This window comes from Equus przewalskii, chromosome 7, assembly GCF_037783145.1.
Source record: "Equus przewalskii isolate Varuska chromosome 7, EquPr2, whole genome shotgun sequence".
Classification (NCBI taxonomy): Eukaryota; Metazoa; Chordata; class Mammalia; order Perissodactyla; family Equidae; genus Equus; species Equus przewalskii.
Genome location: NC_091837.1, coordinates 28,010,401 through 28,032,402, shown reverse-complemented (window position 1 = coordinate 28,032,402; position 22,002 = coordinate 28,010,401). Strand labels below are relative to the sequence as shown.

General features: G+C 48.6%; 2 protein-coding genes across 7 annotated transcripts in view; one reads left to right on the top strand and one right to left on the bottom strand.

Moving 5' to 3' along the window:
• Nucleotides 1-13,504, bottom strand: part of GLT1D1 (glycosyltransferase 1 domain containing 1) — a 100,920-nt gene extending 87,416 nt beyond the window's left edge. For 2 of the 5 annotated variants that reach the window (XR_011541893.1, XM_070627300.1), the window contains exons 1-5: nt 13,371-13,504; nt 12,751-12,864; nt 12,598-12,643; nt 7,950-8,151; nt 5,432-5,611 (exon numbers count right to left, since the gene is read on the bottom strand). Coding sequence is in view for 3 of the 5 variants with exons in the window: in XM_070627300.1 (XP_070483401.1) it covers nt 5,432-5,475 (44 nt within the window). In the remaining 2 variants the exon portion in view is untranslated. Of the gene's footprint in view, nt 1-1,610; nt 1,935-5,431; nt 5,612-7,949; nt 8,152-12,597; nt 12,644-12,750; nt 12,865-13,370 lie in introns of those variants that run through there. The other 3 variants (XM_070627301.1, XR_011541892.1, XM_070627302.1) reach the window with 3 other exon arrangements.
• Nucleotides 13,505-13,596: 92 nt separating this feature from the next.
• The window catches only part of SLC15A4 (solute carrier family 15 member 4), a 28,297-nt gene continuing 19,891 nt past the window's right edge, over nt 13,597-22,002 (top strand). Inside the window, exons 1-2 of one of the 2 annotated variants that reach the window (XM_070627297.1) lie at nt 13,597-14,185; nt 19,689-19,984. In XM_070627297.1, coding sequence (XP_070483398.1) covers nt 13,661-14,185; nt 19,689-19,984 — 821 coding nt within the window. In that variant the 5' untranslated portion in view covers nt 13,597-13,660. The remainder of the gene's footprint in view (nt 14,186-19,688; nt 19,985-22,002) is intronic. The other variant, XM_070627299.1, reaches the window with a different exon arrangement.

Genomic DNA, 22,002 nt, shown 5'->3' with positions numbered 1-22,002 from the left:
AGAAGATACCCAGAAGCCGAATAGCTGGATCCGATAGTATTTCTAGTCTTAATTTTTTGAGGAATCTCCATACTATTTCCATAGTGGCTGCACCAGTTCGAATTCTCACCAGCAGTGCATGAGGGTTCCCTTCTCTCCACATCCTCTCCAACACTTGTTATTTCTCATCTTGTTAAGTATAGCCATTCTGACAGGTGTGAGGTGATGTTTCAAAGAATGTGAAAACCCTAATTGGAAAAGATACATGCATCCTATGTTCATTGTAGCATTATTCACAATAGCCAAGACTTGAAAACAACCTAAGTCCCAATGGAATACTACTCAGCCATAAAAAAGACAAAATCCTGCCATTTGTGACACAATGGATGGACCTTGAAGCTATTATGTTAAGCAAAATAAGTCAGAGGGACAAAGTCAAATACCGTATGATTTCGCTCATATGTGGAAGATAAAAAACAAGAAAGGAACACATAGAGACAGATTAGATTGGTGATCACCAGGGGAGAAGGGGGGGCAAATGGGTAAAAGGGCACATGTGTATGGCAATGGATGGTAACTAGCCTTTGGGTGGTGAACACAATGTAGTCTACACAGAAACAGAAATACAATGATGTGCGCCTGAAATTTATACAATGTTATAAACCAATGTTGCCGCAATAAAAAAAAATGAACTTAAAAAAAAGAAGAAGAAGATAACCAGAGAGGAAGGTGGAAGAGGGCACAGGGAGCGGTTGGAGCGGGACGGAAGGCGCCTTTGGACGCAGGGTCCAGGGACTCCAGCACAGGCAGACAAGGAGGGGTGGCGACTTCAAGCACCCTCTGCCTGGAAATCCTGGACGCTCCCTCTCCCCAGGAGAGCTTCAAGGGTCCCTCCTCCACACTTAGGGAAGGGATGGCAGGGAGGCCCCCAGCGGAGCATCCCGCCTCAAACAGCGCAGGCGCACAAGCACCCCCTCTCCCTGTCGTATATAAATATACATGTCGCCGTATATATCCGTATTTTTTTTTCTCTCTCCTGTCCCCACGGAAATGTAAGGGTCATGAAGACCCGCCTTTGTTTTTCGTCGCTGTGTGCCCAAACCCAGCGCGCTCCCAATAAATAGCATCAATGAAGGCAGTCACGCCACGATCTGCGTGGAGAGCACCGAGCAGCCTCTGCGGCGCCAACCAGGCTGTCTGGCCCTAGTTCCGGATCGTAAGCAGGATCCCCGCAGACAACCCGAGCGGCCTTTTGGGGCGCGTGAGGACCGTCCCACGCGGGCGGGGCGGGGGGCCGGGCTGGCGCTGAGCCCCGCGCTCCCCTGGCCACCTCCGCGCGCTCCCGCAGCCCCGGTGCTCGCACCGCCTCCGCGCTCTCGCAGCCCTCTCGCCCCGCGCCCCTCGGCGCTCCCGCGGCCCCTCCGCCCCGCGCCCTCGGCGCTCCCGCGGCCCCTCCGCCCCGCGCCCTCGGCGCTCCTGCAGGCCCCGCGCCCCGCTGGCCCGTCCGTTTAGGCGCGCGGTTCCGGGGGACCGGCGCGGCGGCGAGGCCCGGCTGAGCAGCCCCGCGCCCCCGTCCCCGCCCCCGGCCGCGCCGCGGATGCTCGGGCCGCCGTCCGCACCTGCCCACCTACCGGACGCGCTCGGCCGTGACGGCGTTGCCCGTGTGCGGCCGGAGCACGGCGAGGAACAGGAGCCGCATGCCGCCGCCGCCCTGCCATCGACCGCCCCGCCGCCGACGACCAGGCCCGAGGGCGGAGGCCGGGATGCAGACCGAGCCCCGGGGCGGCGGGCGGCGCTCGGTCAGTCCCGCCCGCGGCTGCGAGGCCGCGCCCGCCCTTGCTGGTTCCGGTGGCGGAGGTGCGGGGCGCGTGGGGGGTCGGGGGCGGGAGACTGCTCGCACGCGACCAGGACCAGAGGAGTCGGGGGTCCGCTCCCACGGGACCAGCACCAGTGGTTCCTCGGGTCCCCTCCCATGGGAACCAGAAGAGATGGTTCCCCATGGGGTCCAAGCGTGGCCACGGGTCCGCTCCTGCGGGGACCAGCCGTGGCTGTGGGTCTGCGCCCATGGGGACTAGCACCAGAGGTGATTTCAGGTCCTTGCCCATGGAGACCACGGGTGACCGTAGGTCCCCTCCCACGGGGACTAGGGTTGACTACGGGTTCCCTTCGCCACACACACAGGGACCAGGGGTGGTTGCAGATTGCTCCTTCAGGTCCCTTTCCACAGGGGCCAGCACTAGGGTTGGCTGCCGATTCCAGCCCACAGGGACCAGAGGAGGCCAAGGGTGGACTCCCATGGGCTCGAGGGTGGCCAGCATCGCTCCCGTGGGTACCAGCACCAGGGACTTCTAGTATATCTTGAAAAATGAAAGCTCCGGCAATAGCAAACCATCACACCCATAGCCGCCTCCCTTTAGGTGTGTTAAAAGATAAACTGAGGCATATTAAACATTTCAAGTTTATGGGGCCAGCCGGGTGGCACAGCAGTTAAGTGCGCACGTTCCACTTCTGTGGCCTGGGGTTCCCCGGTTTGGATCCCCCGTGCGGACATGGCACCGCTTGGTAAGCCATGCTGTGGCAGGCGTCCCACGTATAAAAGAGAGGAAGATGGGCACGGATGTTAGCTTAGGGCCAGTCTTCCTCAGCAAAAAGAGGAGGATTGGCAGCAGATGTTAGCTCAGGGCTAATCATCTTCAAATAAATAAATAAAAAATGTCAAGTTTATTTGAGCAAAACCTACTCCGATTGGCAGCACCAAACCGGAAGTAGTTAGGAGTGTTCCACCCACAGGAGCCGAGTTTTTTTTTTTCAAATGCAGGTAAGGTGCCTTGTGGAATTTTTTTTTAAATATTTTATTTTTCCCTTTCCTCCCCAAAGCCCCCCAATACATAGTTGTGTATTTTTTTTAGTTGTGGGTCCTTCTAGCTGTGGCATGGGGGATGCTGCCTCAGCATGGCCTGATGAGCAGTGCCATGTCTGCGCCCAGGATTTGAACTGGTGAAACGTTGGACCACTGAAGCAGAGGGTGCAAACTTGACCACTGGGCCGGGGCGGCCCCCAGAGCTGGGGATTTTTATAGAGAAAAGGCAGAAGTAAGGCAAGGAGATTGCTGATTGGCTATGGCTTCAAGCCCGGTTGGCTGTGTGTGACAGGTGGTCCTTAGGTTCCAGTCTCATCAGCTTGAGTCATTTCCAGGCTTAGATTTTACTTTGCTTACCTAGGCTGTCAGGGTTAGAGCCACATCCGTCTAATGGCCTCCTTGTTAATTAACTTGACAGATGGGACCTGAGCTTTCCAGTTCCACAGTGGCTGAAGGCTCACTTTAACTCCTTTATGCTCTCAATCTGTATTCCTGTTTTTGGAAGAGGTTGAAGTTTATTTCTGGACTCCACAGTCACCAGGGACCCAGACTTCTCTCTTTCTATTCCAGCTTCCCAATGTTTGGCCTCTATTCTCAAAGTGGCCTCAAGGCACACAACAGCTGCTGGAGCCTCATTCATCACCTTCACATTCCAGGCACCAGGAAGGAAGGGCAACAATGGTGCAGCCAAAATGGTGCATTTCATTTTAAGGGCTCCTGTAACTTCACACAGTCCTATGCCTTTATCTTATTGTGCACATGACCACATCTTCCATCCAAGGGAGCTGGGAAGTGCAGTGTGTTAGCTGGGCACATTGCCACCCTGAATTAAATGGGGGTTACTAAGAGATGACAGGTCCCAGGGATTTGGATGTGGACATATCTTTTTGGAGGCCACCACTCAACCCACTGCAGAGGCCCATTTCAAAGATAGCTGCATGCATGTAGGCCCCTGATCACCTCATCTGGGACTGCTCCCCACCTCCTCTACCCGTATGGCTCTTTGTCCCTTCTCCTGGACTGACCCCGTTCTGCTTTATAATCACCGAGCAGTCGGCCCTCCCTGGGGCGTGAGCTCACTCCAGGCTCTAACCTCCGCTTGCCTGGGACAACATTGTGAGGAGGGAAGGCGCTCGGTAAAAGTTTGTGGAATTAAATAAAATCACTGAATTTGCACTGTGTTGAGATTTTATGCCTATGACACTGCATTCCTGATTTTCTAATGGTAGTCAGTGCTACAATAGGATTTGCTAAGCTGAAATTCACTGTTATTTGATTTTTCTGGAATACGCCTGTTCCATAAGGTGAGAGATTCTGACATATCTTTTGGGGCCTGATACTTTATCCATTTGTTGCTTCAGGTTACCCATTTGTAAAACGAGAAAAAGTATAAACAGGATCAGAGTTAATTAGCTCATTTTGATGGAGTCTTTTATGATTCTCCCAGGTAGGAAATATAGGGGAGCACGAAGACAAACGTGTTATCGTGGAATGATGTAGAAATAACTATGGGGCGGGGGGCAGTAGAGCAGAAAACGTTGTCGGCAGCTCTTATGAGATCTCTCCAGATGCTTCTAGCATAAGGGTCTTAAAATATATGTAAAGCAAGATCTGTTTTTTCCTTGATCATAGTATTTGCTCAGGCTATTTCTCTAGTTCTGAGCACCAGGGAAAGTGAAACTATATTCTCTACCCTGTAATAAAAGTGACAGCATTCTCCAGGGAGAGCGCTTGAGGGCACATGGACTTTGGAAATGGCTCTGTGATGAAAATCAACACTTGACACCTTTTTTTCTTTTTCTGCTTTCCTGGCGTTAATCAGTGAGATGCTCTCCTTCTTTGTTTGAAGCAGAGTTTTCCGTTGTTGCACCCTCATTCCTCTCCCCAGTCCTAGGAACTACGAATGCTCTGTGTGTGTGTGTCTAAGAGAAGAGAAAGCCTCACAGAGAAGAAGGTACACAGGGACCTGTGGCTTTCGTGCCTGCTTAGGTTTCCTTTCCTGGCTTTCACTGACAGCACTTGAAAGTGACCAAATAGAAAAAAAGCTGTTGGCCTGAAAGTAACTAGTTCCTTCCAGTCTTGCTTAAGGAACATGAGGAAGTCAACCAGAACTAAGTGGTTTTACCTTCGAGCCTCTGGCGAGAAAGCAGGCCTTTAATTCCTGTGCTGATGGCTTGGCACACCCAGTTCTTAACTTTTCAGCACAAGGATGCTCATCCCAAAGATCCCCATGGCTGCCGACTGACCCTGTGAGCCCCACCACATTTGGTGCAGCCATCAGGCTCCATATTTCTAATAATGCAAGGGACGCAGGTCCAACTCTGGGCACAGCAGAGGTTTACTAAAGGGAAGATGTCATAACTGCTCCCAGTAACATCTTGTTGTCTGCAGAGGCCCACATTTGTTCTTTTAAACTTTTAATTTATTTTGATTACATAAGCAGTATGTGTTTAGCACATACAGATAAAGAGAATTTATAAATCACACAGAATCCCACTACCCTGAGATAACCAGTATGAATACTTTGTTTTCAAGCTTTTCCAGAATTTCTAAATAAAGGTAATCACAATAGTCATGTTACTGGGAACTCACCACGTGCATGGCAGTGTTCCAGGCACGCCACAGCCTTCCTCCATCAAGCTTACCCCCAAGCAGGTGGCAGGGTCTGTTGTTATCACTTCAGAGGGGAAGAAACTGAGACACAAGAAGGGATGACATCGCCCCAAAGTGACAGAGGCAGCGTGGACTCGTTACTGTGTTTCTTTGGCTCTGCTGTATGGACACAGGATATTTGTTGTTGTTGATTTGTATTCAGTTTTGGTTTATGTTTGTCATTTTGTTACATAAAATAGGACCATTCTATACATACATATTTTTGTAATTTGTTCGTTTTTACTTAATAATTGTGGTAAGCAAAATTCTAACACGGCCCCCGAGATTTCCTGCCTCCTGTTTCATGCCTTCTCCCAGTGATTCAGTCAAACTCCCAGCCAGGCGATGCTGCAAAGAGTCTTGGCAGATGTGATTAAATTCCCAAATTAGCTGCCTGCAAGACAGGGGGATCATGCAGGGTCAGTCTCACTCATCATTGTCCCTTTGAAGGGACTGGGCATGGGGGCTGGCCCGGTGGCACAGCAGTTAAGTGTGCACGTTCCGCTTCAGCGGCCCAGGGTTCACGGGTTAGGATCCCGCGTGTGGACACGGCACCGCTTGGCACACCATGCTGTGGTAGGCATCCCACATATAAAGCAGAGGAAGATGGGCACGGATGTTAGCTCAGGGCCAGTCTTCCTCAGCAAAAAGAGGAGGATTGTGAGTAGATGTTAGCTCAGGGCTGATCTTCCTCAAATAAATAACTAAATAAAGGGACTGGGCATTTGCTGCTGTCGGAGAGTCAAAGCAGGAGAGGGATTTGATGTCAGGGAGACTCTCTGTTCCTAACTTTGAGGATGAAGGGGGGACGTGGCATAAAATGCTGGCAGGTTCTGGAAGCTGAGAGCAGCCCCCGCTGACAGCCAGCAAGGAAATGGGCACCTCAGTCCCCACCTCAAAGAACTAGACTCTGTCACAAGCACAGGAGCTGGAAAGAGCTCCAGACGCGACCTCAGCCCAGCCCACACCTTGCTTTCAGCTTTGGGGGACGCTGAGCCAAGAACCCAGCCAGCCAAGCCGAGACTTCGGACCCATGCAACTGTGAGCTAATACATGCCTACTGTTTGAAGCCGCCAAAGTTGTGATTTGTTAAACAATAGAAAACTAATACAATAATATATCACGAGTACTTTTCCTCCTGAGAATCTTACTTCTACAATATCATTTGAATAACCACATGGTACTTCCAGTGTATGAGCATGCTGTAATTTATTTAATCAATGATCTCTTATCGTACATCTTTGATGCTTCTAATCTTTTTGCTATTTTAAGCAACATTACAATGAACATTTTATACTAAGTCTCTGCACACATTCTTAAATTCCTAGAAATGTAATTGCACAAAGTGTAGGCGAATGTGGTTTTGATACAAATGACTAATTGCCCTCCAGAAAGGTTGCACCAATTCACCTTTCCATTGGTTATTTGTGAGCGAGCTCATTTCCCACAACATTGCCAAGACTGGGCATTTTTTGCTCAAGTGACAAACATGTCTGTCCTTTTTGCATTTTAAAATTATTGGTGTAATTTGACTTTTTTTTTCCATGAAGGCCATTTGTATTTTTTCTTTTCTCTGTGTATGGGCATAGAAGTGTATGTATTGCTTGTATTAGTTGGGACTTTTTCAATTACAAGTGACAGAAAGTCACATTTGCTTAATCAAAAAGAGAACTTATAAGCTGACAGTTGAAATTTCGAGGAAAAAAGCTACTTTAAGGCATGGTCAAAACCAACACCTAGAAAACGTCTTCTTGAAGCAAATTCTCTCTCTACTGTCTTCTGGATTGCTTAATTCTTGGGTTCCACAAGATGGCCCTGACAACTCCAGGCTCATATATTTATAATTACAAATCCAGCTGAAAGAGGAATCAGGTTTTTCCTGGTCACCCCAGAATAAGTCATGGGATCAGCTCTGATTGGACCAACTTAGGTCACATGTCCACCTTTGAGCCAATCACTCCAGCTCAATAGATGGACTACTGCTGATTGGACAGGCTTAGGTCACATGACCACTCCTGGATTAGGGGACCAGCCAGTTCTACCTGAACCACAGGGAGCACTGATCAACCAAGATAATCAAGGCGCTGTCACCAGAGGAGGGATAGATGCTGAGGAGGACCAAAGGGCAGCTGCCCTCTACATGGCCAGTACATTCACTTTGTCAGTTTTATGGATTGGATGTGTACCCAATAAATTTCATGAGATTCCTTAGAACTCTTTAGAAAATACGGACATTAACTTTGTCATATGTATTTCAAAGTTTTTTGTTTGCTCTCAACTGCAATTATTTATACAAATAAGTCTGAAGGTTGTATGCAGTCAAATCAATTAATGTTTTCCCTCATGGCTTTAGCATTAGCCTTAGAAAAGCAGTCCTCTCCCTAAGAGTTCACATTTGCCAGTATTTTCTCTTAATGCTTTTGTATTTTTGATTTCTCCATGATAATATTTTACCCACCTGGAATTTATGTTGGCATGAAATGTGAAGCCTATTTTCCCACATGTTCAGTCGCTTATTCCAACAGAATTTGTTCAATAGTCCATTCTTTTCCCCATGGATTGGAAATGCCTTTATTATCAAATGCTGAATTATTTCATGTATGTGCCTCAATTCTTGTCCTTTGTATTCATCTCCACTGATCCTTCCTGTAAGGCCTAATCTAAAACACAAATACACTGGTAACTGCCGATTATCTATTTTATGATTGCAGTATCACGATATTTATAAGACAGTATAAAAGTGGTGGTTAAAACAGAGCAGTTAGGTGTGGTCCCACATTTGTGAACATCCTGTGCTTCTTCAAATAGGAGGAAGCAGAAGTTCACTTTCTTTCACTCCCTCCCTCCCTCGTCCGCCTCCCCTTGTATTGGTGAATGCTCCACTTTTGCAGATGTCTTGTGGGTTTTTAAAACACAGGAGGAAAAGAACCCAAGAAGTAGAGGTTGCTATTCACAAGGGTCAAATAAAACGAGTGCTTGAAAAAAGTCAAATGAAAACCCTTCTTCCTGGCCAGATAGTCTCACATCCTTTGTAAAAATAAAGCACGAGTCATTCTGAGAGCTGGGTTAGTTCACACTAAGGCAGGTTAGGGTGCCTTCTTCACTTTGGGTTCAAGAATATAAAACCTGATTCCATTCCACTAGTTGACTGTGTTTTCATTTCTTATATTTTCTGCTTCTACCAAGATTACTTGCAGCCAGGTAGAAATGTTGCAACAGGGACTCCCTGAGATAAACAGAATTTATGACAACTCTCTGTACCCAAGGAGAGTCAACAGATGGATGACACAGCCTGTGACTCTAAAATAGCCAATGACTTACGCCATGGCCTGATGCACAAAGGTGAGCTGGGCCTATCAGAGGTGCTCTGCAGGGAACTGGGAAACCAGAAAAGCAGAAGCATTGGATGTGAGAGCTGACACTGAGCTGTTGTGACATATAGAGTAGTTGCTCAACAGTTATTTGAGTGACGGTGTGAGTGATGTACAGATGGCACAGAAAGTCCACGATGGCTACTTGGAAACCAACATTTTGAGGAAGCTGAAACTGTGAGTAAGCAGCTGCAATTGTCTGGCAGCAAGGGGTGAGCAAGGCAGACGTGAAACGAGAAGCAGAAATGTCATGAAAAAAGTCGGGGAAATTATACGGCCCCTGAAATGGCCTCAGTCTAATAGTTTCTGGATTCATTCCCTGAGATAGCGTCTTCTCTGAGCTCTCCTCACTAAGCGAGGCACAGGGGACAGGGTGGTGATGCGGAAGGAAAGGCCCTGCGTTTCAGAGCACACAGCACATTTCCAATTCTAGTCCACACTACAAGTGTCCTTGCAGTAATGTCCTCTCTCCCGGAGGGCCCTCGAGGTGAAGAGGCTACCCACAAAACTGTACTTTGTAAGACAATCTTCCCTATGCCTGGATGCCTGCTGTGTGAGTCGGGTCATTATTTATTTGATTATTTTAGGTGCAAAGGACAGACTCATACAATTATTTTCAGGAACAGGGGTGTATTACAAGTATGCCAAGTAAAGTGGTGAGAGTCAACTTACATCAGTTCCTTAGCTATACAATCACTGGGGTACAGTACAGGGGCTGCAAACTCACTGATTACAGGGGCCAGGCAAAAAACTCTAAGACAAATTAGGCCAGGCATGAGGAGAAAACCAGGTTGCCCCTCTTGTTTCATTTTCCCAGTTTTTGGTAGAATCACGATAGCTGACTTTTGGCTCCGAGTAACAGAAAACCCAAGACAGTGGCTTAAACAACGTAAGATTTATTATCTTTTATTATCTAACTACTCTCTGGTTCTCTACTATGCCATCAACAAAGTTGGCTTCGTCCTAAACTGCTTCATCGCATGGTTGTGAAATAGCCACCAGCAACGAGGGCTCCAGGCTTCCTGATTTGTGCCCTGTTTGGAAGAATGTCTCTCTCTTGCGGTCGTGAAATCAGAGTCCTTTCCTTTAGGTTGGCTGTGCCAATTATGTCCCTCCTTCTCTCCTGGGCCCCAGGGGAATGTCACATTCTGATAGTTAAGAGTCTGTGTTCCTGAACTGGTCGCTGTGAAGAGGCATGAGAAGCTAGCACTGGTTTGACTAGTTAGATCCAGAAATGAAGATGAAGGTACTTTCTCCTGAGCCACAGAGGTAGCTGCTGGGGGACAGAAGTGGGGTGAGGACGACAAATAAGCACCTGAATAAATACCTGAATAGAATCAGGATTCTGTTTGGAAGGAGAAAGAGGGTGCGGCTGCTGAATAAGTAATCAATAGTGCCCATTACACATTAGTATAGAGCAGGGTTGTTCAACAGAACTTTCTGCAATGTTGGCCTGACTTACACCGTGCTGTCCAGTGTGGTAGCCACTAGTCACATGTAGCTATTGAGCACTTGAAATGAAGGTGATGTGGCTGAGGAACAGAATTCTCCACTTTACTAAATTTGAACTAACTTAAGTTCAAGTAGCCACACGTGGCTAGTGGCTGCCACAGTGGACAGAGCAGATACAGAGAATAATTTCTCTATTCTAATAAGACAACAGAGAGTAGGGAGGATGTGTATAAGCTAGAAAGCACGTGCCACATCTAAAGATGATGGCTGCTCCCTGGTCAGCAGATCGCGGCCGTGGGGGGAGGCAGCTGTGTTTTCATTCCCTGAGGCTGCGTTAACAAACCTCCCCAGAACTTAGTGGTTTAAAATAACTATTTTAGCTGTTCACAATTCTGCAGTCTGGGTTGAGGCTAGCTGGGCAGTTTTTCTGCTGGTCTTGCTGATGGTTATTTGTATGGCTTCATTCAGCGGGCAGGGTGGCTGGGATGCTGGGGCAACGGGACTCCCCTCTCCATGTAGTTGCAAACTCTCCCTCCACATGTGACCTCTCCAGCAAGGTAGCTGGACTTCCTACATGGTGGTTCAGGGCTCCCAGGCACAAACGTGGAAGCTTCCTGAACTTCTTAAGGTTTAGGCCCAGACCTGGCCCAGGGACACTGCTACCACCTTCTCTTCACCAAAGCAGGTCACAGACCCAGCCCTGTGGCACTGTGAGCTATGAAGAATACACAAAGGCATAAATGCCAGAGGTGTGGTTCAAACCGGGGTGGGAGGTGGTCACTGGTGTAACAGACAGGCACAAGTCCCATTGTTGCCAGAGCTCTTGTTTATTTTTTCAAGAGCAGCAGGGAATCCAAATTTATATGTGAAACCTCCCAATTTTTAACTGTTAGCTCACTTTTTTTTTTGCTTGTTTGGCAAGAGCTTTATTGAGACATAATTCAGATACCATACGGTTTACCCATTTAAAATGTATGATTCAATGGTTTGCACTATGTTCACACAGTTGTGCAACTATCACCACAATCTTAGAACATTTCCATCACTAGAAAAAGAAACTCCAGGCCCTTCAGCAGTCTCTCCCCCATTTTCCCATCCCCCTAGCACCTGGCAACCACACCACCAGTCTGTACTCTGTCTCTAGAGATTTGCCTATTTTGGACATTTAATAAGAGATGGAATCGTACAGTATATGGTTTTGGCTCATTTTTTTCCAAAACACTGCAACCAAACCCAAACATTTCTGCCTGCTGAACTGTTTTGCAACCTCAGGGTACCAGAGATTGCAGTGCACAGCAGATCTCCTAAGGACCAGGAACAAGTGCTCAAAATGTCTCAGGGGACATCCTAAACACTGTAACTGCCTCCCCTCCCTTTCCTTCACTTAGCTTTATGCTTCTTAACGGAGACAATCCAACCGAGTTCGTTTGCTGCCACGGGAAACGCCCCTTCTGGACTGGACAGGGCTTCAGGACTAAGTCATCACACGATTCAAGTCAAACGCTTTCCTTTCACTCCATGTTCAATGCTAATGTTATTCTGCACTTTGCCTGAGTGTGTCAGTCCTCTCAGTTTTGGAGCAAATACTCCCAGGTTCTGTCTCATCTACCGGCTAGAGTGTGGAAGCAGCACTGCAGTGGGAACTAGTTAGAAGCCTTTTATTTAAGTCTGAGTCCTGCTGTCTACCAGATGTGTGATCCTGGGCAGGAATCTTGAGGAGCTAGCTTTTTAGTGAAATTAAAATACAAACATATGCTGTGGAACATCATATAAGTCTCAAAAAAAAAAAAAGTGAACATAAAGTATTCTTCTGTCTTTACAATTCAACAAATATTCATTCATTCATTCAGTTAATTCCACACAGACTTATCACTGGCAGGTGCTGTGCCAGATTCTAGGAACACAGTAGTGCACAAAACAAACAAGATTTTCACCCTCCCAGCTTTGAAGACACATTTCACAAAATAAATAATTATAAATTATAATGGGTGCTCTGAACAAAAAGCACAGGGTGCTCTAATGACCTATAAAAAGAGGATCTGATCTAATTTGGATCAGGAAAGTGACATTTAAGCTGACAGCCAGAGAGGCTCAGCATTAATGGATGGAGTGGGGAAGGTCCTGTTCTGGACCTGGATCAATTATTCTTTCCTTAAATACTAAATATTTATCTACTGCCTGTGCTGGCACCGAGCTAGGCACCAGTCTAGAAGTCAGACATTTAGGAAAATAGAAAAGTTAATAGTACATGCTACTTCAAGCCTTTTTGGAGGGACTACTTACCCAGACGCCCCACCAGCAAGTCTGCCTCCCAGGCAATGGCTCCATCCTGGTGTTAGATGGAGTTAAGGATGGAGGAAAGAAAAAAGAGAGTCTCCCACTAATTCAATCAGCCCAGTTTCTGAAGCCATGCTGTGGGCCGTTTTTGGAGGATACTCTTCCACCCCACCACGTGCCAGGCTCTGTCAGTAGTTGCGGGGGCGTGGCCAGGAACAAGACACCTAAGAACCTGTCACCATGAACCTTACGCTTGTGGGGACCTGGTACAAGCTGAGGAGACACAGAGATAAACAAAACACTGGCAGGTGCTTGGAAAAACGTTTTAAAACAGGGCAATGGGATGGTGGTGGGGTTACTTTCGATGGGCTGGTCAAGAAATGCTCGTTACAAGGAGTCAACACTTGAGGGATGAAGGAAAACAGGAAGCCAGGCATGTGACAGTGACACAGGCCCTGAGCCTGGCTTGCTCTAGTTAAAAGGTTCGGGGGGGGGGGGGTGGCGACTTTGCTGCCCACGGGTCACTCGGGAATGTCTAGGGACCTTGTTGGTTGTCACAAGGGGACGGGAATGGAGCTGGCATCTAGTGGAAAGCAGCTGCCGGGATGCCGCTGACCGTCCTACAAGGCACAGGACAGCCACCACGACAACTGTCCGTCCCCCTATCAACAGTGCCCAGGCAGGGACACCCCGTCCCGGGGCGGCAAGGCAGGGGGCTGGGGCAGGGTCTGCCTTAGGAAGTCAGCCTGGAGGGCAGGCAGAGGCCGAGGGCACCGTACGAAATCTCGGTTTTCGTTGGCGAGGATCTGAAACCTCGGCGAGCCGGGCTCAGATTTCGCTTTTGAAACCCTCTGAGCGGTAACGTCGCCGCCATGTTGCCCCACTGACAGCGGAAGCAGGTGCCGGGCCAGACTTCCGGGGCGGCCCCGGAAGTCCCCGGCGGGCTGGGTGGCGGCGGGCCCGTCCAATGGGGCCGCTCGCGGGGCGGGCCGAGGCGGCCAGCTGGGCCGGTCTCGCGAGAAGGGCGGCGGCGGCGGGGCAGATCGGCTGAGCCGGCGGCGGCGGGAGCATGGAGGGCGCGGGCGGCGAGCGGGCGCCGCTGCTGGGCGCGCGGCGGGAGGCGTTCGCCGGCCGGCGCGCGGCGTGCGGCGCCGTGCTGCTGACGGAGCTGCTGGAGCGCGCCGCCTTCTACGGCGTCACGGCCAACCTCGTGCTGTTTCTGAACGGCGAGCCGTTCAACTGGGAGGGCGCGCAGGCCAGCCAGGCGCTGCTGCTCTTCATGGGCCTCACCTACCTGGTGTCGCCGTTCGGGGGCTGGCTGGCCGACGCGCGGCTCGGCCGGGCGCGCGCCATCCTGCTCAGCCTGGCGCTCTACCTGCTCGGCATGCTTGCCTTCCCGCTGCTGGCCTCGCCCGCCACGCGGGCCACGCTGTGCGGGGCCCCGCGCCCCACGCGCCTCCGCAACTGCTCGGCGCCTCCCTGCGCCGACGCGCCCACCCGCTACTGCGCGCCCGCCGTGCTGGCCGCGCTCGCGCTCGTCGGCCTGGGCGTGGGCGCCGTCAAGGCCAACATCACGCCCTTCGGCGCCGACCAGGTGAGCGCGCGGGGCAGGGACGCAGGGGGCGGGGCGCACGGGCCGGCCGGGCGGGCAAGGGGACGGCCCCTGTCCCGCCCCGGGGCTGCGTGCCCACGACCGAGGAGGCCTGCGGACGCGTGAATCCAAACGCGAGCGGGACAGGCTGGGATGGGCGCTGGGGAGGGGCCCGCACGGGGTTGGTGGCGAGGGGGCCTGACCTCCTTTCTACGGAGAGGGCCATTTGAAAGTTATGACGGGAGTGGCTGCGAATAGAGGGGTCTTCCTTCCTATGGAGGGGCCTTTTGAGCGGAGACCTGAAGGATGTCAAAGAAACTTTGGGGGTGGGGTATCAGCAGGTGCGAAGGCCCTGGGGCAGGGAAGAGAGGGGCGCCCTTGTTGCTACTGTAGTAGCTGAAGTGGCAGTCATGTTGCAATACATAAACGTATCAAGTTAACGCGTATTCGCTCCACAAACTCACCCAACGTTGTGTGTCCACTATATTCCAAGAAAAAAGAACTGGGAAGAAAAGTGGCAGGCAGGAGCCAGGTCCTTTAAGGCTCGTAAAGTAGTTCGAGATGCGATTTGAATCCACTAGGTAGGCCTTATGGGTTTTGAGCAAGGGAGTAACAGGATCTGATAGTGTTTCCAGCACAGGGGCCTGGCACCTGCGGCCTGCCAACCCAATCTGGTCTACTTCCTGTTTTTGGAGGGCCCACAAGCTAAGAATAACAATGGTTCTTAGGTTTCTAAATGGGAGGATAAAAGTAAAAATATTTTGTGACAAGTTTATGAAACTCAGATGTCAGTTTCCCTAAATAAAGATTTATTGGAACACACTCCTGTTTACGTATCGGCCACATCAAGGCTGATTTCACAGCACAGTAGCAGAATTGAGTAGTTGTGACCTGGACTAGGTGGTGTGGGAAGTGATGACAGCAGGCGTGCCAGGTAGGGGTGTGTGTCACTGGCCAGGCGAGGAGTAGAGATTTGGACTAGCATGTAGGCAGTGGACGTGGAGTGGGTGGCCTTAGGGGGAGTTATGGAGGGAGAGTGGGCAGGAATTGCTGGTAGATCATATATGAGCAATAGGGGCGCTAACGCCTAGGTTTTTGTGCTAAATTCCCATGTGATTGCTAACATTTACTGAGAGCTTCCTATGCACCAGGCCCTGTGCTAAGTACTTTGTTAGCCTACACGACATGTCTGCTGTTATTGTGCTCATTTTACAGATGAGGAAACTGAGGCTTGAGAGGTTAAATCATTTGCCCAAAGTTACACAGCTGGTACGACTGAGCCAGGATGCAAGAGCCCATCCTTTGAATCTGAGCTTTAACCATACCTGTGTAGGGCTATCCGTTACACCTTCTAATGATGTTGGCAGTAATAGTTGCCTGATGTCCTGGATTCTTCCTTCTCTGTACGACGGAATGTGTGTCACATACTTGAACTCATTTGAGCTCCTCATGTGAGTCCTACACTGGTGTTCCTGATGAGGAAATGCAGATGCAAAAAGAGGTTATTTCCTTGTCCTATAGGTAGTGAGTGGTCAAGCCAGTGTTTGAGTCCAGGTATGTCTTAATCTGTAATGTAACTGCTGCGCCAAGATGGGCATTCTGTGATCTGACGGCCCAGGTGTGAGGCTTTGGCTTGGGGGCCGGGGATGGGGGAGGGGCACACACCACAGTGAAGACACCACACTAGGAGCACGGTTTTCCATTTAAAGACCAGGCCACGTGACCGAAGGGCGGTATGAGTGTTTGTTTTGCCCGAGTGTACCCACTGCTCTTCCTACACTATCTTATCCCAGCCTCACAACAGTTTACATCCTGTAATTGTCCCTGTTTTACAGGAAACAGAGACTTAGAGGGTTTGACCTGCCCAGGGCCACAGCCAGTCAGCCAGGGCTCTGGGTTTGGACCCAGGCAGTGTGACTTAAAAGTTAGTGCGCTCCAGAAGATGAGAGATGAATAATTAATATTTCTTAAAAGAATGAATGGTCCTCTAGAAGTTTTCTAGAATGCATGGCAGAATATGCACTCTTGATGCGTAATTAAATGTGGCCATAAAAAGAATGCTCTGTTCTACAAGGTAACTGGTCTGATCTCTTTAAATACAGCATTGCAATGAAAAAGAGAAGGATATTAGAGAAACGTGGCAACCAAATGCAGTCTGTGCTTCGTGGTTGGATCCCCAATTTTTTTAAGCCATTTTTTTGGGGACAGTTGAGATGATTTGATTATAGACCACGTTAGATAAAATTGCACTGATGTTAAGTTTCCTGAGTGTGATAATGGATTGTGGTCATGAGAAGAATGGCCTTATTTTTAGGACATTCATGATGAAATCTTTGGGGTGAAAGATGATGCCACTTACTTTTAAATAGTTCAGTCTAAAAGAGTGTTTCGTATATATATATATAAAGAAAAAGAACTGAGCATCTAAGTGAAGGGTGTAGAATGTATGTTGTACTATTCTGTCAGCTTGTCTATAAGTTTAAGATTTTTTAAATGAAAAGTTAGGGAGATGTCCAGCAACTGATGGTGGGTAGAGCAGGTGTAGTCCTTCATCGGCAGTAAAAAGAAGGAAGCGCTGATGCGTGCTCCACCGTGGATGAACCTTGAAAACGTCGTGCCGAGTGAAGGATGCCAGGCACGAAAGACCACGTATTATATGATTTCACTTACGTGACGTGTCCAGAGCAGGGAGACTCATGAAGACCGGAAGACCAGTGGTCACCAGGGGTCGGGAGGGGGGGAATGGGAGTGACTGGAGGGAGCAGGATTTCCTGTTGGTGTGATGAGAATGTGGACTTGCCCAGTGCTGATGATCGTACAGCTATGAATAGACTAAAAACCACTGAGTTGTACATTTCAAAAGGGTGAATTTTTTAGTATGTATATGAATTGTATCTCAGTGAAAACACATTTAGAAGGAGAACGTTAGTACCCTTATGCCAGGGTGCTGGCAGGTCTCTGAAGGGGATTTCGAGGTGGTCCCTCCAGGGTTGCTGGCTGCTGCCTGGAGGGAGGTGTGGCTCTGAGCCTGAAGCCTGCCAGAGCTGTTCTTCGGGACGGGTTAGTCAACTCCTAGCCCTTCTCATTTTAAGTAAATCTACTTGTATTTTTACAGTACGTTTTATGCTTCTCTGTTCTCATCTCTGCCTCCAATGTGGGGCCTTTAGGAAACATTCTGAGTGAGAGATAGATGAGGTCAGGCTGTGCAGTTTTGAGAAGGAGGCCTGGGCTGACTTTTGAAAGAAGATGATTAAGTAGCTGAAAATTCCAAGGGTGATCTATTTTGATGTAAATCCTGTCAGCCCCGTATTTTCCCCCAGTGCTTAACGTTTTTCAAAGGTCACAGTCATTCTTTTTGGATGGAGTGCGTATTTGAAATAGTGAACTGAAAGAAACAAAAAACTTCTTACTTTACAGATAAAGGAACCAAACGATACATTTTTTTTTTTTCTAGAGGAGAAAAACTTGCACTCGTGTGCATTTTAAGGAATTTTTCCGAATCAGCCAACTATTTGACTCTCTGTGCACAATTCTGCTCTTTTTCACTCTTCTCCTGTGGATTGACTGCAGGGTGTCTTGACCAGTCACGTGAAGAGCCTGTTTGCCCTTGGCTGCCTCGGGCACCAGGCAGCTGTGCAGATGGTGATGTAATGTGTCTGGTACGCCAGGATGGCTGCGCCCGCCGCCAGGGCCTGAAGGCATGTGATCTGCAGTTGACGCGAGCCAGCTTCCCATTTGTTACACAGAATCACTGGTCTGTGGTTATTTAGGGCCTTAGTAATAGGCTTAGGTTTTTGAAGTGATTTTGGTGAATTACTCTTGGGAGTTCAAACAAGTTGACTGCCAAGTTTACCCAGGATGCTGTGTGCAGTGCCGCTGCCGATAATGGAACGGCCCCGAGATAGTTCACTTAATAGGCAAATTATGTCTGTGTTCATTTTAGATATCATATTCACTGGTCCTCTTCCCTTTTAAGCTTGCCTCCATCCCCCAAGTACTCATTTTTATATCTTTAGTTATATTTTCTCTGTAACCATTCCTCTGCTCACAATTTTTCTTGCTTCTGGTCCATCTACAGGATACCGTGTATATGTCCAGTTTAGTGGTTTAAATGCATCGTGTCCCCGTGAAGAACTGTCTGTCTCAGAAATACCTGAAATTCTCAGGAGAGGTTGTTTATTCGGTAGTCATGCTAGCGTTTGGTCTGGGGCCTCTGTTCAGTAGGTAGGAGACAAGTTGAAGCTCCCCTCAGAACATGTGGTTTATTTAAAACTCAGATTTTTAGTTCAAGGTGGTGGTTACCATATAATTACTTAAAGCGTATTACTTGCCAACACAGTAGCGATGTTTAATCATTTTGGATTAAAACATAATTTTTTTTGAGGAGCACAGGATTTTGATTGTGTATTTTACAGTTGTACTTTAATCTTAAAAAATAGGTTAAAATGTCATATCAGGTAACGTGAGCGCTGAAAGGATGCTTTTTATATTGCGTAATTCGTTGTTTTGGCCCCATTGAAAACTTCCTTTGTCCTTTAGTGGAGGAGATTGCCCTGTGGATCAGAATTCAGATCTGTCACTGGCACGGAAATTGTTCAGCCTTCTCATAATCTGTAACTTAAGGACAAGACAGCAGAAGTTCCTAAGACAGCAAGACTAGGCAGTCTTTGTATGCGACCCAGCATCAGCCTTTAGAGTAAGTTTGTTTAAAAATTTATGAAATGAAACTGGCCAGAAATGGCTCTGGCTAGTATAGCGCCCACTCGCAGTGTCCATGTGATGTGCAGATCCAGGTGGGAATGGGAGTGATGGGGCGCCCGGCTCCACGTCACTGTCGCCGACACGATGGACTCCATTTAAGTGGTTTTGTGCAGAATGTACACCTAGAAATTGCTTGTGTTTGTCTAAGTTCGGGAAAGTAGTGAGTTTCGAGCCTTCCAGGAACCTCTATCCTTATCAGAATTTCTCCTGATTGCATCGATAGCCTTCCTAATCTAAAAATAGCTTGTGGTTTTAGCTTCTGTCTGTAGATTCCTCTTTGCTTCAGATTTATCAAGGCGTGGAACTATGTAGCTGTGAATAGAAATCCCTTGGGAAGTTGTTTAAAATGCATATTCCTGGGCTCCAGCTCCAGAGATGATAAGTAGGTAGGTCTGGAATGTGGGTCCTGTGAATCTTTATTTTTAGGGAGCATTCCAGGTGTTTCCAAAGCAGGTGGCTCACAGATGGTCCTTGAGAAACTCTCTCAGATGTGTTGGATTTAAGCATAATTAAGAGAAACACTACCTGGAATCTGTAATAATTAAAAGTGTAGGACAGTTTTTTCATCAGGGGACCCTTGAATGTATCTGTAAACTGCATTTTGATTGTGCTGCATTTCTTAAAGACTGTGATGATAATAGTAATTGTATAAAAAAATGTATCATATATATGAAAACATGGCATAAATTTTTCATCCTTGAAGATGACCACACGTTTCTAAGTCTTTCCCTCCCTCTTATTTTAGGTCAAAGATCGAGGTCCAGAAGCCACAAGGAGGTTTTTTAATTGGTTTTACTGGAGCATCAATCTGGGAGCGATCGTCTCGCTCGGAGGCATTGCCTACATTCAGCAGAACGTGGGCTTTGTGAGCGGCTACCTCATCCCCACTGTCTGCATCGGCATCTCTTTTGTGGTCTTCCTCTGTGCCCAGGGCTTTTTCATCACCAAGCCCCCCGATGGCAGCGCCTTTACTGATGTGTTCAAGATACTGGCCTATTCGTGCCGCCCCCGGAAGCGAGTTGGAGAATGCGGCCATAGTGGGTGAGTGCTGAATTCTTATCACAGGCTCCATTTGATAGGACTTGCTCGTCGCTATAAATGAAGTTCTAGCCCGTGTCTGTCGTGTGGCTTATTATGTGCAGCGCTCTGGGCTGAGTGGTTTACGTGTCTCACCCTTTAACCTCACGTTGGCTCAGGGAGGCGGGTGGAGGTTGTCGTCTCCGTCACAAGGACAGACCAGTGGCCTGAATCGCAGCTGGTGCTTCTCACCTTTAACCTGCACTTGACCTTCCTCGCACCGCTGGCACGGGTGGAAGCCCCAGCCCCTTGGTTGTAGAAAGATGATGAAGAGAAGTCTGCAGAGGGCACAGAGGAGACACTATCATACTCTATACATTTCCTTGTTATTTTAAAAAGCTGTGGAATTTATTTGAATGAAAAACCAAGCAGTTGCTTACTTTGTAAGTACCTCTCCGTGCTCTTCTACAGTAAGCTGCTGCTTCTCACTTCTGGGTCAGCGCTGGAGGGGTCAGCAGGGGCCCTGGTATGCAGTGGTCACTTCAGCTGCTCTTTGACAGAGGGTGTAGTAGCAGAATTTTGAGATGCAGGTAGGGTAACTCCATCATCCAAATTGGTGCAGGACTTGCCCTGTTTTAGCACTGTCAGTCCCACGAACTGTGGTTTTCAAGCTGAAACCCCCACCTCCTCGGGGAGTCCCACAGTCCTGGGCAGACCGTGACACACAGTTGGTTACCCCAGGTGCAGGTTAGTAAAGAAAAGTCCAGAACTTAGCCCAAGAAGGGACCTCGGAGGCTTTTTGTTCTTTATTGAAGTATGATTTACATGTAGTAAAATGCATCTCTTTTAGCTGTGCAGTTCTGGGATTAAGCACCGTGAAGTCAGGGTACAGAATATGTTCATCACCCCAGAAAAGCCCTTGGGATCCTTAGTAGTCACCCTGCTCAGGGAATATTTTTATCGGGGTCCGCATTATCGATGGACAGTTAGTCCCTGAGCCGGAGGTTGGCTACTCGGCCATGCGGAGCTGCCTGCCTCTCAGTCCAGCACGCTCGTTGTTGGATGGCACCAGTTGCTGGAATGTTCTTCTGCAGGCCAGCCCCTACATGGGCCTCCTCGTGACTTCTCTGCACGTGTCTTATTTATGTCCTTGGAATCGTGATGAATGTCTAATGTTCCTTCCTTGTAGATTTACAGCTGTACCAAAACAGTACTCATGGCCCTGCTCCTTTCCTCCGGGTTAAATGTCTGGTTTCTCAGCTGTCCCTGCGTGGGGTTCCCGCAGATCTCCTAACTGTCCTGGTTGACCTGGACATTCTGATGGGTCAGTGTGGCATTCAGCCTCAGAATTCCAAACTCCATGTGGTGAGACCACACTAAAGGCTTCTTAAAAATTAGATCAGCACAGCCTCAGCAGCAGGCGCGAGTGCTTTCCCGGGCCTTATTCTAGTTAGGAAAAGCAGGGTTTCACATTCTGGAGGTTTATTCTGTGGACAGAATACCCATTAGCAAAATACATCCTTTTGAAGGAACAGCCCTTAAAGTTTCAGCATGTCTGTGTGGGTGGTACCCGGTAGACATTTCTGCAAGAAGTGCCGTTGCATTGTGGACATTTGGGGGTTTTAATGCACAAAGGGCAAGGTGAGGACGGTTTGGGCTTCCATTTACTGAGGACTCTGATTTCCCTTTAGGTTTGTTTTTGGAGGTCGTCTTTGGCACAATTAAGGAAAAAACGACTAGCTTGGAGAAAAGTCAGTGGTCTAGAGAATTCTCAAACTGTGCTCTCCTTATGCACAAGGTCCAGGCTTTGTGACTTTGGGCAGGTTAGTGACCTTGCCAAACGTGTGTTTCCTTTTGGACAGTGGAGAGGGACTCGCCCCATAGGATCATCGTGAGGCCTCAGTGAGCTGTGTGCGATGTTCTTAGCAGGACGCCTGGCCCAGGGTTAACACCTGGTCGATGGTAACTTCTTAATGAGGATGCTTTCACAGAAGGTCGGCTCCAGAAGCCCAAGGAAGCCCAGCATTATCCAGCATTTTCCT